Here is a 19,256-nt window from a genome sequence, read left to right as displayed (position 1 = left end):
TATGGAAATGAAAATTGACATTCCTATCTTTATAGAGCACTAGCTCACTTATGCTTCGGTGAATTTCTCCAAGATTTTGATATGTTGTAGCTGTGACTTTGGGCTATCGTAAGTGTGCCCTTCGTTTTTTCATACGATGTCGGGATCACGTCAAAAAACTTACTTGAAATTAAAGTTTATCTTCGATGTATTGAAATATTTCTTTCTTTTTGCAACATTATGTGCAATAACTCAAGAAAAACATACCCTATCACCACCATATTTTGCACATGTTTAGTTCATGTCACGAACATCATTTCATAAAATAACAACTACTTGATCAGACGCCAACTTGGGTAAGTAAATTAGGGTCAAAGGTCATAGATGTTTCATCCTGTATCTTGGTGAATATATGTCCTATCTTTCCCATATTTTGCACACGTAAAGACCATGTTACAGGGATCATTTCATGAAATAACCACTTTTTGCTCAGATGCCATCTTGTCTGTGCAAAGTGGGGTCAAGGGTCATATGTACTTCTTTTTCTATCTTCGCTATGACGTGTTATCTCTATGGGAGGGAATTTTTTAGATGTGAAAATTGACATGACTCTCTTTATCGAGAACTATCTTACTTATGCTTCGGTGAATTTCTCTCAGATTGTAATATGTTGTAGCTGAGACTTTGCACTATCAGGACTCGAATCATTGATTAAAAAAAATCGGATCACCTTAATTTGTCAGTGATGACAAATTACAATCTCTAGTTACTAATGGTTTGGTATAAAACAAATTGCATTACTGCATGTTATGTTGAGAATAAACACATCCTCACAGCTTATAAGACCTATTTAAAGTATGATGTTCCTTTTTAAAACTGAACCCAGCAATACACACACAAAAAAAATGAAGGACCATATACCTATAAACAGAATTTGTTTACCTTATGGCAAATACTAAGTTTGATAGTATTTACCCACAAAACACTATGCAAACCTCAGACAAAAGTTTATGGCTTAAATGCTATCAATGTTGCTTGGGTGTGGCAACTTTCAATGGAAGCATCATGATATAAAATTGCCAAATAAAACCAACCCTCCCCTCTTAGGAAGACTTCAACAATGTCTACAGAATGCAGATGAAAAATAAAAAATGAAGTCTTCATAATCTCTGAACTGAAATCCGGGCAACACTTCAGTAACAGTGTTTGTAATCATACAGCTTGCACACAAGAATTGTCACTTCAGCTTTTCAGCTTTCTGTTCTTTCACACTTAACCAACTGATCCAATGACCACTGATCAGTCTCAGCATTTAAAACGGGATTAACCTAGAAGTACTGAGTTTTTGAATTGCAACAGGTTTTTAGATAAACCATTCAAATTGCAAAAACATCGGCAATAATTCAATCAATTAGGAGAAAAAGTCGGGATTGAGTCTCTCCCTATGTGGTTGTTCTGAAAGGTTCTACTATGATTTGTGATTCAAAAACAGAAAAGAAAGAGAGAAGACCAGAATTGGTCAGCTTTAATCTCATTTCATCACAGAGGTACTGGAATAGAGACAAGTGAAAAGGAAAAGCACTGGTTCAAATACAAATCAATGGCTCAGAGCATCCTACATCAGTTCTACTGCAGCAACAGATATAACAATATGGAAATACATGTGGCACATAAACAATGTGTGAAATATATTGTCAGATGACCATAGCTTGCATGCTGAGTAGACGACTCATACACAAGAACGGTGTGAATATGTGTGTGTGTGTCTGTGTATGTTCACATTCAACCACTAGACTGCATAGCATCAACAGCAAAGACCCGTCATACAGTGTGTCCACCCATTACATTACATGATGGCCTCTATGCAGTCGTGGCATACAATCACACTCCATGTTGACATTTCTAGGTAGGTTCAACCTGGCACACTCCTGACAAGAGATGGCAGCAAAGACTGCAGTTGCCTGTAAGACACAGCATACTGCCAGAAGGCAATACTGAGTGAATCAATATTTAATCAGTGTACTCATATAAACCAACAAATGCAAAGATCAACTAGTTTCTCACTAATAAGAAACATCATTTCAATTTAAGGTCTGATAAGTTGTAACAAAAAGATATTGATTGCCCTCACTTAGATCTGCAAATCTTGAAACATTTGAAATAAACTATTGCTATCAGGAACCACTTTCATCAAGGGGAATTAATATATTTCAGGTACAAAAGTACTTTACAAAAACAATAATTTAAGAGCAGCAATCTTCAAATGTAAAAATACAAATACACAGTGACACTGATATAAACAGAAGAGAGAGTAAAGAGATATGACCTAGTAAACTAACAGAATGTAGTCATCTAAACCACTTTATTCTTTTGAGGGGAAAAAGTATAAGATATTTACTAACACAAGACTGCTTTATCTTGAAAACGAAAACTGATGAGATGAGTTTGATCATAAAACAAGTTTACTCTGTCTGTCAATTTGAGATATTTGCAATTGAAGCTGCTAAAAAAAGGAAATTATAAGAAAATATGGGATACATTTTTTTTAATCAGAACTATGAGAATATTTCCTGTTACAGTGGAAGTGAGGTATCACTGGAAAGGTTTTATTCATCCTATATCGTCGCCGGTCACACGAACCGACGAATCCCTCAGGTTTGCGTAAGAATGACAATTCGAGAAAATCGCGTTTGAAGTTAACCCATTTTTGACTTATGGTTGCTACACTTTCATGTCTATAATTTCCAATTATTTTTGTAGTACATCAGACTTCAATTCTTGCTCTAACTTGTGAAGTTTTTATCGAATTGTATTGTTCACAAATAAGCGGAAAATCGTCAAAGAGCTGCATGCATGTATTTTCGGTCTGCAAAGAACGTTGTCATTTTCCATGTGTGTCCATATGTACATGTACATTGAGCGTTGTCATTGTCAACTACGTAAAAATTACACCGAATTACACACTGAGAATTTCAGAATATGTAGTATGGAATATCTACTATCGAAATGATTGAAAATCTCAAAATCGAAAATTTGACCCAAAATCGAGTGATTCGTCGGTTCGTGTGACCGGCGACGATATGATGGACTTACTTTAGAATTTGTAAAAATGGCACTTAACTTGGTTTGTGATTAGCCTCTTTAATCATTAGCAGATTGATTAACCACCACTTTAATCACTGTCCACTCACGACTTGACAGTACAGATTCCACCAATAATGTGGCAGCTGTAAATCCCAATCCACTGGACATTTGCCCATGGCTATTACATACAATATCCTCCTCCCAGCATCACATCAGCCTCACAGCTTTTTGTGTAATTCTGAACAAATCAAACTGTGGCACTCTATCCCTCCATCGAGGAAGCCTCGGACTACAAGATGCTGTCAAAGATCGCCTCTGAAGAGGTAAAAATTCCTCCAGTAAAAAGTCGGTGAATCTAGACAGCATCAGACCCCGCTCGGGAGGCCTCGGCTCCGGCGGGGGAAAGGACAAACAGGAGGAGCGGTGAGTAATTACTCCATATGTGAAATCAAATGTGAATATTATGAATTAATCAGACGAGGGCTTGCAGTAGACTGCCTCGGTGCCCTGGGGCCCTCAAAGGGGGTCTAATTATAGCCTTTTCCAGAACTCTGGGTGGGTCTTGAGGGCTGTGTAAGGGACCAGTCAGCCTGATAAGACGATGAATGGGCAAATCAATCCAACAAGATAACCAGCATTTTCTAATCACCAGAATAAATTCTTCAGCTATGTGAGTAACATATACACTGTTCACTCCTTATTTTACTGGTTAATCATGTCACCTGAAACCAAATTATGAATATGCAATTTCTCTTTTGCTTTCATTATACCAAGGAAAAGTGCATCCCTATATGAAAAAAAAAGAGAGTGATAGTATTAACAGTTTTCTCTGTGTGGGTAACAAAGAGATCACTTGGAGTTCAACGCAGCACACGATGTCCTTCAATGATTGCTATGTAATCAGTGAGTATCATCATGTATGAAATGGTAAGGTTAGCAGTATATTATGTGAAAAGGTATCATCAAAATATCTTAATCATGATTTTACTATATAGATTGTTGGGGGTACTGTGGCAGAGTGGATAAGACCTTTAACTTTTGATCAATCGGAGGTCTGAGCTCAGATCCCATCTAGTGCCTATGTCCTTGGACAAGATTTTTATCCACTATATTTCCCTCTTGACCAGGGTGTATGAATGGGTACCTGGAAATGCAGTTAGAGTAGGGCCCGGCCCTCTGGTAGAACAGTGGCAACACATGAAGAGGCTATGCCAGATAAAGAAAACTTTATAAATATTTACATTATTATCATTAGTAGTAGTAGCAGCAGTAGTAGTAGTTGAAGTATTAGTGGTTGTTGTAGTCAAAGTAGCAGTAGTAGAAGTAGTAGTATTATCATTATTATCATCAGTATCGTAATTTGTTTTTTTTTTGTTTCTGCTGATATTATTTCATCTGTTGATTTATCCTGCTATAGAATGACTAGTTATCACTGGCAGTGGCCTGTTTGCCTCAGAGAGATCATTAAGAAAAGAAAAAAAAAGAACTTTCTAGAAGATGACTGCGTTGTACTCTCTTCAGATGAGATCACAATTTTACTGAACTCAAAATGTAGCTTTTATCACATGTATGTACATCAATAATTCACTCGTATCCATTTTAAATTCTGTGTTTCTCCACCATCCATAATTTCATAAATATCCCCTTTGGTGTTCTTATGAGTTTCACTTATCTCTAAAATGTATGCTATTAGCTCAGATCATATCTATTCATACTGGCCAAAGGTTTTTTTTAAACTCCTTGAATATAAATAACAAATTTCTCCTTCCATATATCAATATGAAAAGAGATTTAATTTATTTTGCTTTCTTTTATCATCTTATGATAATAACAACAATAATGAAAATAATGAGACTATTTTCTATGCCACAAATTACCAAAGCCTCTAAGCAGTTGAAAACCTCTAAGGCCTATAGATTTAACTGATTCCACTGAGTCAATTAAATCTGCAGGCCTTTTCTGTTTATACTCACTTGCAAAATCTACATTGTCACTCACTTTATTTCATTGTTTCTATTACCAGAGTATAGTTATATATCGCATCTTTTATCTGCCTGTCTTTCTTCAAGTCATATACATCCACAATTCCTCTTAATTTTTTCCCCTTTTCATGTTGTACAATGCTTTCTCAATGCATACTTCTGCATGGTCGCTGAAACACCTCAAAGTCAAAATAAAAAGGTAATGCATGACATACCTGTCGAAGTAGACTATTGGAACTTGTGTCTGAAAAACTTCCATTGGAACGTTTGAATTTTCCCTTCTTCTTTGTACCCTTCCCTGTTGAATTCTGCAATGAACAAAAATCAATTGAAACAATGATTATATAAAATGCATATGAGACAAACAACATATATTTGAACTAGTCAAAACATCAACTTTTTGCTATAAAAAAAGAAAAAATATTAACAAAGAAAAATAATTCTTCTTTTATAGAATAATTTCCTAAAAAAGGTCTAGTGGTTGCAAATGTCTTCTTTCTGAGAAAGGAAAACATTAAATTATTACAAATCCATGTGAATGTATATCATACTGATGTCTCACTTCTCATCCATGGAAAGCTAGCAGCACTCTGATGACATATAAATGGAAAATACAAATTCCTTTTACAACATCAGTGGTGGATCCAGAGGGGGGTGCACTGGGCACCCCCTCTTTATTTTTGTTAAAACAAAAGAAATAACAAGAAAAAAAATGGGGGACGCATGCACCCCCCTTTAATTTTGTAAAGGCACCTCCCCTTCATGGAATTCCTGGATCCGCCCCTGAACAATGATGAAATGTACTGCAGATATTGATTGAGAGTTAGAGCTTGTAGGTGTAAATATACTGGTAGGTGAATCCAGATAGGATTCCTAGAATCTCAATATGACTTCACTGTATGATCTGCAAAGGGATACTCTATTTTGAAAGAACAAAACATACTCCGACAAACAAATAACTCATGCATTGATAGTGAGAATACATGATGTCTAGTAAGGATGATATACAAAAATAACATGTGTCAGACAATTAATATCATGATTATGTTTCACAGTACAAGTGAAAATAATATTGACAGCCAACTGCAACCTATTGCTGAGTCAAATGAATGAACTAGCTCTGAGTCCTGAGGCATTGCTACTCATTACTAATATTTGTGACTGATTATTGGTTTATGGTTGTGAACACATTATGGACAGTTGAAAATATTAACCCACTGCGGATGAGTTCAGAGTATACTTGGGTAAGTGCCTATGGGAAATGCATGTTGTAGCAAAATCAGTCCGTCCTCAATGGGTTTTAAAAGGTTTAGTCTCAGACTCTGCTGTAGCCTTTAAACAAGGCGACTCGCTCTGCATGCCCCCGTATAGCGCGTTTACCCCACAAACCTGTTGGCCGGCGAGTGGAGCGAGCCGCCTTTATCCACTCGTTCAGGGATGTGTACTTTTGTCGTTGTTGTTGCTTTATATTCTTTGACAAATTTGCGTACAAATTTGACGCAGAAAATACACACGGCACCAAGGCAAGCCACGCGCCCTTGCTAACAAATTTGTACGCAAATTTGTCAAAGAATATAAATTTGTTAGCAAGCGCGCGCGGGTTGCCTTGGTGCCGTGTGTATTTTCTGCGTCAAATTTGTACGCAAATTTGTCAAAGAATATAAAGCAACAACAACGACAAAAGTACACATCCCTGATGAACGAGTGGATAAAGGCGGCTCGCTCCACTCGCCGGCCAACAGGTTTGTGGGGTAAACGCGCTATACGGGGGCACGCAGAGCGAGTCGCCTTGTTTAAAGGCTAACTCTGCTGTAGCTGCCATCCTAGGATTCAGAGCAAGGTGCAAAAAGCCAAGTGTTTTTGTTTTTGTTTTTTAGGCAAGAAAAGTTAGGGAAGATGGGTGGAATTTCTCACTCTTCAATGACCAACACCATCCTGAAATACGCAAATCTTTCTCTGCAGTCAGGATTTCTACGTCAACCTGGATTGATGGACACTCTCTCCTGTACCTTTATCCCAACACAATCATCAAGTGAAAATCAGAAGTCTCTTCTTTTCTACATCATCTGACTGCATTGATACAGTGCCACCTGACTCCAAACAATAAGCAAAGGAGGAGAAACACATGCAACAGCAGGGGCAGATCCAGGAATTCCGTAAAGAGGGCGTGTTTACAAAATTAAAGGGGGGGCGCATGCACCCCTCCCCCCATTTTTTTCTTTTTATTTCTTTTGTTTCAGCAAAAAATAAAGGGGGGGGGGGGGCGTGCGCCGGTTGCGGTCCTCCCTGGATCCGCCCCTGAACAGTTTCCCCCCTTGGTATGATAAACAAAATCAGAAATGCCATGTGTGTGACAAGCTTGATATTTTTTTGAGGACTGGTTCTAGCATCATGTGATAATGTCAGACTGCACACTGCTTTTTGTTATTGTTTTTTTTCAGTCTCTGTGTAGTCTTGACATTGGTCATTACACCAAGCAAGGAAATCTCACATAACAAATTACTTGTCGGACAAGTCAATTATCCATTCCACATGTGAATGACAGTACACCACTGCGATTTTGGGGAGAGAGTTTAAAAATGCCTGTGCTGGTGCTGATATACTGTATACGCCATATACTTCGCAAGTCTAAATTTTCGTGAATCAAGACTTCCCGACAATTTCGCGAGTGGTTAAATTCGCGATCGTGGAGTCGTGTACTGAATGGAGAAATGTTAACACGTACGTCACATTCATATCGGTATTAGAGTGAACATGTTCACATGTTTTTAATTTCGCGCATAGCAGCTGACTCGCAAAATTCGTGAAAATAAAAACCTCGCGAAATATTCGGCATATACAGTAGCCCGAGGATAGTTTTACCATTGACACTCGAGTTGCTATAATGACCTATTATAAGCCTTTGTTTCCAAGGAATGTCAGAGGTACAAGAAGATCATATGCTGCATTACCAGTGTAGTGTGCATTTCATGAATATCACTGTTTTGTTTGTTTGTTGTTGTTTTTTTGTAATGAAAGTGCGGATCATAGTGAACACCTACTTTAAATCCTAGAATAACTTTCTCATTCTCTTGTGAAAATACTAACGTCAGCTGAACAGACATCCTAAAATGGGGCAACATATATGGTGTGCGGTACACACCTCACACTTTAAAAGAGTGCTTGGATAACTATGACACACACACACACACACACACACACACACACACACACACACACACACACACACACACACAAGATGTGATACATCCAAGCTTCTGTCAATTCCCATGTGGAGAATATCATTCAATGTTGGATATATACAGGTATTTGACTGAATTATACTATAGCACTTCAGCTCTAAATATGGCAATGACATTATCTAATCATTGCCATGGGATTAATAAATATCTTAATAGTCCATCAATACCAAGCATGGTAGTGTTGAGTACCGAACTTGAGTACTAATATTCAGCCCTCGGTAAAATAATACGTCACCATCCTGGACTTTTCCGCTGTGCCCAGTAGCCACCACACATTCAGCATGCACACACACACACAGACACACATAGCTTGATGGAACATATGACTACCCAAGCTCTCACACACATTGTACACCAGCCAAGTCTATGCCAGCGAGAGTGGTAGAGAGATACTAAATAGTTGACATGCTCCGAGTGTCAGTCATTCCACGGCACACAGACACACTGACAGACAGACGGACGAACGGAGGGACAGAGGCTACTTCCCTCTACCGGTTTAGACATGCACATGTGATTGCACTCCTCCACAACAATAAACAAAAATGCAAATCTGTGCACGGCTTGCATGACAAACTACCAAAGGTAGCTTCGTTACATCTACCAGATGCACCATACTCTATTTAGATCATCATCACTATAATGACCTCTTGCAAAGTCTTTACTCATTTCATTGACAAGGATCTGCACTTGTATTTCAAAAGATCTGATGTCCTGCTATTAGACACATATCAACCTTTTCCTCACCATGAGTGGATCATATTTTAAACACGAATATTCTTGCTATCATAATGATATCATTTGTAGGATTATCACACAGTCACACTATAACTTTGAAAATACTCAAAACAAAGTGCCTTGAACAACAACCAGTTTGAGGATTATTATAAGAAATCACTTTTTTTAAATCAAGATTTTCTCCATTGGTTGGCACTGCCAAAAAGGGTAATAAAAATGCAAACTGTAACAATTTCAGTATCAAAAGTGTTCCAGATATGGTTTGCTTGTTTTTAGTCACAAAACAGTGGGCATTCACAAACCTTTTATTTCTTTAATATTTATCCTGATAGATTATGAAATAATCTACATAACAAAGAGGAATATTACAAATTCATTTGTTGTTGTTGTTGTTATTTTTTTTAGCCCCCCCCCCCCCATCTAACCTTACACATCAACATAAACAAGACGGTCCCTGAGTTACACCTACATTGGTATTGATTGCATTATTTAATTCATATATCCCCTGAAAGCAAAATGGGCATTAATGCATATTATTGTCCTACATCACAAGCAACCAACAACATGATTCATCTAACCAAAGAAACACTTACCAGGTAAACATGATTTAAAATATCAGGTCAAAGTACTACTTTGAATCAAAGTAGTTTTGAATATTAAGGAATTTGTGTTATTTTACTCTATACTTTAGATTCAGATAAAGTCTCTTTACTCTGATATTTTTACATCCTGAAAGAATGCTAAGTGTGTGGTTTATAATTTTTCTTACAATGGCATTCATTTAGAATATTGCCTTTTATTTGCACAGTCTATAGTAATATATTGTAAATATAGTTATATAGCATATATTTAGCACATCAAAAAGCTTGATGTTCTTGGTACTTCTTCATTAACTTTTAACATAAAGGACCTAAAAATCTGAAAGCCATTGATTGGTCACTACCATTTCAGCCTTGATTGCTTGTCCTATCTAATCCAGTGATACGCAAGTAGAGATCCATTCACTCGCTGTGGTATAATACACGGTAGCTTTGTAGCTCGGAACAAGACGAGATCTTCACTATACAATAGACTTTAGAAAAGTCTCTGCCTGCGAGACACGTTCACGTCATGAGGCCTATGACGTATTAACTAGCCAATCTAGATAGAGTGCAGTATGGATAGTGAAATGATTTCAAGACAAACTCTTGGAATATTCGCATTTATAACCCGAGTATTGTTGTAGGGGGGAAGCGTTTATATTTAAAACTTATCTCCCTTTCACACCTATCACACATGTCCCTATCAAACAGATCTTGATGGTGAAAAAGAAGAGGCCATAATATATCAGGACTCATAAGGATTGGTAGCCATGTATAGTCTAAAAGAACTGCATCCCAAAATAGACAGTTCTCTTTCTGTTCAATTCTGCAGAATACATGGGAATTAAAACCACTCAATGTCGAATCTCATGTTTTTCAGCTTAGAACCATTAAACTTCACTTTATGATTTTACATTCCCAAGTCTGATTAGTTTCAAATAGCAAAAAAAAAAAAAGTTCTGTTTGTGCTGTTCACAGGAAAAAAGGACATCTATCTACAAGGGCATGAACTCAATGACATTTCAATTAGATAACAACATCATAATTCTATGTCTTGTTGATGTAGGTATTAAATAAATATTACACAACCTACAATACTTGGCCATATGACAGCACCTATCTGATATGTCAAGTTATTCCATCGCCATGACAGCAAAAGATTGTTGACAAACAAAACATACATCTTCTCACTGACAGACTGATGTTTTCAAAATATTTGACATAAATATATTTGAAATATTTCCCCTGCTCACAAATTCAACTGATGTTTACAAGGCACCCTTCTATACACTGATCAGTCATAGCTCTCCATTGTGATATAATAGACAAATTGATATAATTCATTTGTGCGAAAAAAACAAATGAAATTTTCTACAAATGTCAGACAACTTCCCTCACTAGGTCTGGAATTGTCAACCCGTACCTGTGCTGAGAATTCATCTTATATTTTATATCTTAAATTTATATCTTAAATTTTCTACAAATGTTAGACAACTTCCCTCACTAGGTCAGGAATTGTCAACCCGTACCTGTGCTGAGAATTCATCTTATATTCAAGTCAGAATTCGGAATGATATAACTTATAAATATATCATATACGACAGAAGTACCACATGCAGAAAAGGAATGAACAGCAATCGGAGTAGCTAAACTATTTCCATGTATGTCAGTTCTCTGTTATTTACCACATCATTCTGAAACAGTCATAAGAGCCCTGGGATCATTTTTTTTTTACTTCTGATGACCAGAGATACAATCTATGAGAAAACCTGGAGATGATACAGCTGAAATAATAATTTGGAATGGAATGAAAAAAAAAATATTAATTGGCCAAACTGACAACCCACTGTGGCTTGAATCAGCAACATGTTTCTGAAGGCTGCCAAAGTGGGAGCTCTTTAAAAAAAAAAAAACACCAACAAAAACAGAGTCAGACATTCCAGTTTCCTGGGATTAAGTGAGGAGCTGACATAAGGTATTCATTAAATGTTCCATCTTAAAAAAATGAACACTTGTGACCATGGTAACATATTTTTGTATGTGACATCAGTATTTGCATCAGCATAATACACTTCTTAATTTGTTTCATTTAAGGCTAACAAAAATCAGATACAGAAATGTAGCTTCATGTTTCTTTCACTTCATTGAGATGCCTTCACATGAACATACCAAGGTGATAATGTTGAGAATTTGCCTACAGTGGCATCACACCACATCCTTTATCTCGTCTTGCTTGGATATCTTTCCATTGCAATCACAACCTCCCTGAAAAAGACCTCACATAGTGGTAAAGATGACTACTACCCTGCACACTGTGGCGTGGGTGGGACTGATTTAAAATAATTGATTACATTTTTTTTTTTTGCTTTTGCACAATGAAATGACACACAAGGACATTGCTACCTATCACTTTACATGCCACCATCATTGATTGTAAAATGGACTGGAGCTATAGAGAAATGACAGGCTCTATTAGTCATTAGCATAAAACAACCCCACCTACAGTATGTCACTTTACACTTGTTTCTACTCACTCGGGGACTGCACTGAATCCTATGCTGTTATCAGTTCTTAATGATGCTTCAATTTAAAAATTTTCCACGCTCATGGATATCAAAAGACAATGCAGAATGCCACGACACTTCAAACATGTCAATGACAATTTGTGTTTTATCTTCGTTCCAAGTGCAGGCCTAGGTCTAACATAATATCACTTTTTTTTCCCTACAAAGCGTCTGTTTCAACACTAGTTATAAAGTGCTGTGACACAATAAAGAACATTACTGAAAAGTAAACTACCTTTGGTAATGTGTAAATAAAATTCCGCAGCTGTTCCCTAAAAGTAACGATTTTTAAAAAGAAATTTCTTGGTTCTGTCAAATGTATTTGCTGGGAGTTACCATTCCAGAGTTGTGGGCAAGGGAACATATCGTAGGCTGAGAAACAGAAGGGTTGTATCACAATTTTGGGGGTATTGAGTTATTGGTATCATGTTGTAGAGCTTAATCTCCTCTACATTTTGGTGTCAATATTAAGTTATTTTCATTTTCAGTAATATGTTACAATTCAACACCAAAAGGGTGCCATTTTACACTATATTTGGAACAATGCTCGTAAATCTACCAACTTTTGATCAAATAATCTTTTTTAATTTTACTTCATGACAATTGATTGCTTCGTTTTTTATCTACGCTCAAATCTTAGAACACGATAATGCCCTTCTGGTTCTCAGCTGAAGATATCTTATTGATAACCACTAGACTCACATGGCGCTCCGTTGAGAGGGACTGAAAGAAATGGTTGTGATATGGAGCAAGTGTTATATAAGAGAAGTATAAAAATGGGGGCTAGATTATTATGTCACTCTGTACCTGAAAATGAACATACTTGTCTGTTAGGGCAAGAATCTTTTATTGAGCGTGGTGATGAATACGAAGCCAGAGTTATGCATGTAGGAAAAGATAGCATGTGAACTTTGGTTTACAAGAGATTTGACCTACTGCTGTGTTTTGTGTCATTAGAAAAGGTCTTCTTCATGTTCAGGGCCTGCTTTTGTCTGAACACTGTTGGTCAATGGAATGACAAGATTGAATGTGAGATTCCTGTAATATTACTAATCACTGGAACTTGTAAGATGACATCAAATTTTGATCATCGAATGGGAATAGAAAGTAGCATTTCCACAAATTCTGCTTGGACACTGTATAATTCTCCCAATAATAACAACTGTGTGTTACTGTATTCCATCATTTTATCAGTACGTCTGAGCTAGCTGGTATTTCCATTGGTTCTACAGCAATTCTTCCGAAGGAAAGGCAGTATTATCACTCATACTTCTTTATCTGCATAGCCCTAAGCTGGCTGGCAGCAAGTCACAGGGTAACACCAGGTAAGGATTTTGTTTTGCTTTATGACAGATATATCACTGATAAACATATCATTTATATATCAAACCTATTTTCATCTCACTAAATTCCCACTGACTACACAAAAGGACACGACTTGTTCAATCTTTTGCCAGCTAAAATCTCTCTGTAACAATACATTCCTTGCTGCAATCATGCATGGAGATCAATTCATCGCTGCATGGCCCCTGAATATACCTAGTCAAAACCACCGCACATGCATGCATGATAATAGGCACTCTGTATCTAATCTACATAAATGCATGTGGCCAGTGTTTTGAAGCACTCAGTGTAACTGTCATATGCTGCTCAAAATTTCCAAGTGTCCCTGAAAGTACCGAGTATGTGCATCATTACTGATTATCCCATTCAAGAGTGACCTACCTAATTTTAAATGACCCTCTGGGAGTCATGTTTTTACAATAAAATCTGGAAACAAAGTAATACAGTTCATAATTAAAGAAATTTAAGGATTTAGACCTTATAACTTTGAAATTCTGACCTAAGTTAACCTTTGTTCATTGCCATGCACAGGGGCAGATCAAGGAATTCTGTAAAGCGGAAGCACACAAGCATCCCCCTCCATTTTTTCTTTTTATTTCTTTTGTTTTAACAAAAAATAAAGAGGGGCGTGCGCCCAGTGTGCCACTGCCTGGATCCGTCACTGATTGCTGTGACAATCACGGGATTACATGGATGTAGCAGTCCCACATATAGTATTCTGTGTCTGTTTGTTAGAACTGCCACAATTGCTCAGTCATAAAAACAAAACAAAAAAATAAATAAAAAAATTAAAAAAAATTAACATGGTCTGCCAGAATGGCACACTTGCCTTAATTCATATTTACACATGTCATACAAGATGCAAGTCTGAGACAGGAAAAACAAGAGGAAAAGGTCTTAACATCTTTTTTATTGTCTGTTTTGCCACCATTTTCAATGGAAAAGGGCTAAGAGATGAGACAACAGGTTATAAGAGCATGGCCACTATATTTTTCCTTCAGTTCTTCTATCCTGAAGATGAAATTCCTTTTCACAGTATTGATTCTGCAGGAATGATAATTTAGGAGCTATGCATGATTTGAAAGTACAATTGTACACTTATCGATTAACACGTTGAGGACGAGTCCCGAGTATACTTGGGCAGGTGTCTATGGGAAATGCATGTTGTAGCAAAATCAAACCGTCCTCAATGGGTTAAAATGCATAAACACATGAAAGTTACACCGACTCTACACACATGACAAATTCTTTACATGCCATTAACTATTTCTTGTTTTTATCTCTTCACAGAAATCATACTCATGCTATAGATACTTTATTGACATGCATGCGTTTATAAACCTGAAAATACCAGCGTTATGCGTTGGTGATAAAATTTCAGGTGACTGGTATTAAAAAAACTGCTTTTTACTGGCCAGGACGGGATCTTGAATAACACATCTGTCAACAAGCTTGCTTTGACCTTTACGGAAAAGTAGAACATGTGAATTTATTACAGGTACTGTAAAGTGTGGTTATACCAGCATTTCAGGAACTGTTAACTTGTGGTTATGTCTTATCACTCTTTACAGCAAAGTGCATACATTATGATGCAGTTACATTAAATGTTGATAGGTCTACTCCAGTGCTATAAATCTACCTGCTATGACACTGCTATAACAGTGCTTTTTATTTGATTCATAAAAAATATGGTTTGCGATTGTAAAACATACTTTGATAAAGAGACTTCTCTGATCCTGAAAAGGCTATGATTACTGAAGGTTTGCTGAACAACTTTGTCTTCACTAAAAATTGTTCATATTATAGTATCCTTAATATTGCATACATTCATAATTTTTCATGCCTGCTTGACTTAATTTTGTCTCTCTGTAGACTGATGTCGAACACTTTAATTAATCGCTTACCTGTTTCAACTGTGTTAGATTTAAACAATATTTTACTCAGTTACTTTGTTTAATCAATTTTGCGTTGCTCCCCATTTATGTATGAAAAAAAAAGCAAAAAAAAAAAAAAAATCAATCGATCAATCAAGTGAAGGCTTTTACATTAGATGGTTGTAATCATAATGTAGGATATGATCATAATGTCAAATTCTGTCAGATTCTGTCAGATGCATTTTAGTCCAGTCAAAATACGACAAAAAGTGGGTTAACCCACAACTAATTGCAACAGAAACGATTCCACTTGCATTTGACCCGGAAGAGCTATTGAAATAACATATTAAAAGTTCCCTAAAATTCGAGTGGTGGATCAGTGTCTAATTTGCATAAATTCAAAATGGCCGCCATACAACCTATTTATGCCTATATCTCGGGATATATAACCCACAGAAAGTAAATTCCGGTGTCTAAACCTATGTTTTTTAGGTCAAGGAATACAAATATGTTATCTTTAGCAACTTTCAAGCATCCTTTGTATAGTTTTTGCATATATTTGCATATGATTACATACAAAATGGCCGCCATATTGCCTGTGCAAGCCCGTATCTTCCTATATCATTAAAGGGAAGGTAAACCCAAAGAGCAATGTGGATTGAGTGAAAGCAGCAATATTAGTAGAACACATCAGTGAAAGTTTGAGAAAAATCGGACAATCGATGCAAAAGTTATGAATTTTTAAAGTTTTGGTGTTGGAACCGCTGGATGAGGAGACTACTAGAGGATATGAGTATGAGTGGACAACAATACAAAGAAAATATAAAGGATATTCAACAAAAATCCACTTTTCTAGAATTATGAAAGAACAGTGGACCAACCGCTTTCAGAAAGCAGGGGGAATAATTGCTACCCTTAACATATGTCAATATCAAGTTGATGGAATTTGTAATTTTCATGAAAAATGGATTTTTGTAGTATTTTCTTTATATTTTCTTGATATTGTAGTCCACTCATACGTCATAACCTCTAGTAGTCTCCTCATCCAGCAGTCTTCCCTATCTTCCCTTTAATGTAGTACACTCAGGAATAAGTCGCTACATATCTGGACATAAAACCCCTGTAGAAAATAGATTCTGGTGTCTAAACCTATGTTTTTTTAGATCAGGGAATACAATTGTGATATAAGCAGTAACTTTCAAACTTCCCTTTATACATTTTCTGCATATATTTGCATTTAATTAAATGCAAAATGGCCGCCATAATGCCTCTACAGGCTTATATCTCTATCTGTAAAAGGTACCCAGTGATGGTGTCTGTGGTCTTAATTTTACTGCTGAGAATCACTGATGTAGAATACATTCTATTTCCTTTATTTCACTACAAATTTGCATATAAATATTATTTATACATAAGTCTATTCTAATTAAGAGTAGCTTATATCCATAAGCTACTCTACAAAAGTTTCATGAGTTTGGCCATTAGATGACGATCTTGTCATATCAGGGTACCATGTCACTCACTCACTTTCTGAATAAAAGACCCAGGGGTCCAGCCCTCATCCGAGTATCCCAAGTTCCCCTTCCGTGCATGTTTACAGACTATTACTTGGTAGAAAGGAAATTGTAAGACTTTGGGAACGTGTAGGGCCATATCTGGAAGCCTTTTGGGACCTCCAGGGCCCAGGGAGGCATGATGTCCATATATGCATGACACTATATAGCGATAAATGCACCTACAGTGGCCTCCAATAATTTGGTCCCAGCCTAAAGGTGGCCGCACCTAGATCAGATTTGAGGTGCCTTTGGGCATCCTGTGGCCGGGGGGGGGGGGGGGGGGGGGGGGGGAATGGTTCCCATCCAATTTTACCAATATTCTACCAAGTTTGATAACAAATTGAACAGTTTTTTTTTTCTAAGATGAAAGAGTGAAAATTGGTCCCTATTTGGCACTAGCCCCAAGGAGGTCACCCCTGCATTTGCCACAATAATCTTGAAAGTATGCTAATACACTCACTGATGTATTTACTCAATGCTCTTCTGGTTTTATAAAAGCAGCAACTCTAGTATAGAGAGGGGGACATAAGTGCCCACACGTAAAAAAGAAAAAAAAAATATATATATATGTATATATATAGACTGCGAGAAGGGGTCTCGACCATTTACAGTACCAGTGTAGCTCCTTCATTATTTACATTCAGTGTGAAAAGAAGAGCAAGGTGGACGTAGCTAGGGTCAACGTGCCTGTTTATTGCCGCCGAGCTTTCGGTCCCAAACGGACCTTCATCAGGGCTGTAACGATACAAAAATGACTCACTCGTATGGCTACACTAATAAATATATATTCATATATATATACTTATATAAATCTAACTGGCGTGAGTCTATAATAACTGTGTAATCAATCAATCCGTAATTACAGCTGTATATAACATATTCCAATAATAATATACATAATCAATTGCATATTATTGAATACATTTCATATCAAACTCGTGTTATTAATTTAGATGAAGGTATATAACAAAAACACCAATTCAGTATCCTCATCTTATGTGTTGTGTGACAGGCGACTGTAATAATATCAAACTAGACATTTTTATGTTGTCGACGATAATACAGCATGTGGCAGCATTGCAAGACGTAAGTGGCTATATAATACACTACATCAGTCACGCGTCATCATCTGGCCATCGTATAATGAGGTAAATAATACTAATATACCACAACCATTCATATACATACAGTTGTATTATAACATATAACAGAATATGTCACACAACACATAAGATGAGGATACTGAATTGGTGTTTTTGTTATATACCTTCATCTCAATTAATAACACGAGTTTGATATGAAATGTATTCAATAATATGCAATTGATTATGTATATTATTATTGGAATATGTTATATACAGCTGTAATTACGGATTGATTGATTACACAGTTATTATAGACTCACGCCAGTTAGATTTATATAAGTATATATATATGAATATATATTTATTAGTGTAGCCATACGAGTGAGTCATTTTTGTATCGTTACAGCCCTGATGAAGGTCCGTTTGGGACCGAAAGCTCGGCGGCAATAAACAGGCACGTTGACCATAGCTACGTCCACCTTGCTCTTCTTTTCACACTATATGTATTTAATATATATATATATATATATATGAAGAGTTTGTTCGCAAAAACCGATAAGTCCATTTTTGAAGAAGTAGTACGGTCTCTGTCAAAAAGTACCCAATAATACCTTTTAAATGATATATTGGTAACTACGTATAAAGGTAATTTTTTGAAGTTATGATTAAAAGAAGCAAACATTTTCTTAATATTCTCTTTATTTTTCTTGACCTTTAATCGCAAATATCTCCATTTCGCAAATATGATCTGAACGGTTTTGCAAACAAACTCTTCATATGTTGATATATATATATATATATATATATATAATTACGAAGTAGGCTGGTAATGCATTTCAGTCCAACAGTGCTATTTATTCAGACCAAATTTTCGACGAATAGGCCTACATTATTTTGTCTTCCTGAAGGTCGACAATGGCAATTCTGAAGAAAGAGGAATGTATTCGTCGAAAATTTAGTCTGACTAAATAGTACTGTTGGACTGAAATGCATTACCAGTTTACCACCCTATACTTCGTCATCTTTTCTGTACTGGTACCAACACGCGGACTACAATTTAGTATATATGATTATTATATATGTATATATATGTGCAATATTTCGAAAAGAAGATAAAACTGCGAAACTTAAAACTATGCAGTCTCCAAGATATTCATCTTTGTACTTTTTACCTAGCTCTGTTATAACTGGTTGTACTTTGTGTGTGTGTGTGTGTGTGTGTGTGTTTGT

The 19,256-nt window shown here is 36.4% G+C and overlaps 1 protein-coding gene across 1 annotated transcript in view; it reads right to left on the bottom strand.

The window, feature by feature from the left end:
- LOC140245412 (voltage-dependent L-type calcium channel subunit beta-1-like) overlaps positions 1-19,256 on the bottom strand; it is a 127,151-nt gene that overhangs the window by 54,657 nt on the left and 53,238 nt on the right. The window contains exon 2 of the mRNA XM_072324988.1: positions 5,261-5,353. Coding sequence (XP_072181089.1) covers positions 5,261-5,353 — 93 coding nt within the window. The remainder of the gene's footprint in view (positions 1-5,260; positions 5,354-19,256) is intronic.

This window comes from Diadema setosum, chromosome 22 (assembly GCF_964275005.1).
Source record: "Diadema setosum chromosome 22, eeDiaSeto1, whole genome shotgun sequence".
In the NCBI taxonomy this organism is placed as follows: Eukaryota; Metazoa; Echinodermata; class Echinoidea; order Diadematoida; family Diadematidae; genus Diadema; species Diadema setosum.
This window is presented reverse-complemented; position numbering and strand designations above follow the sequence as displayed.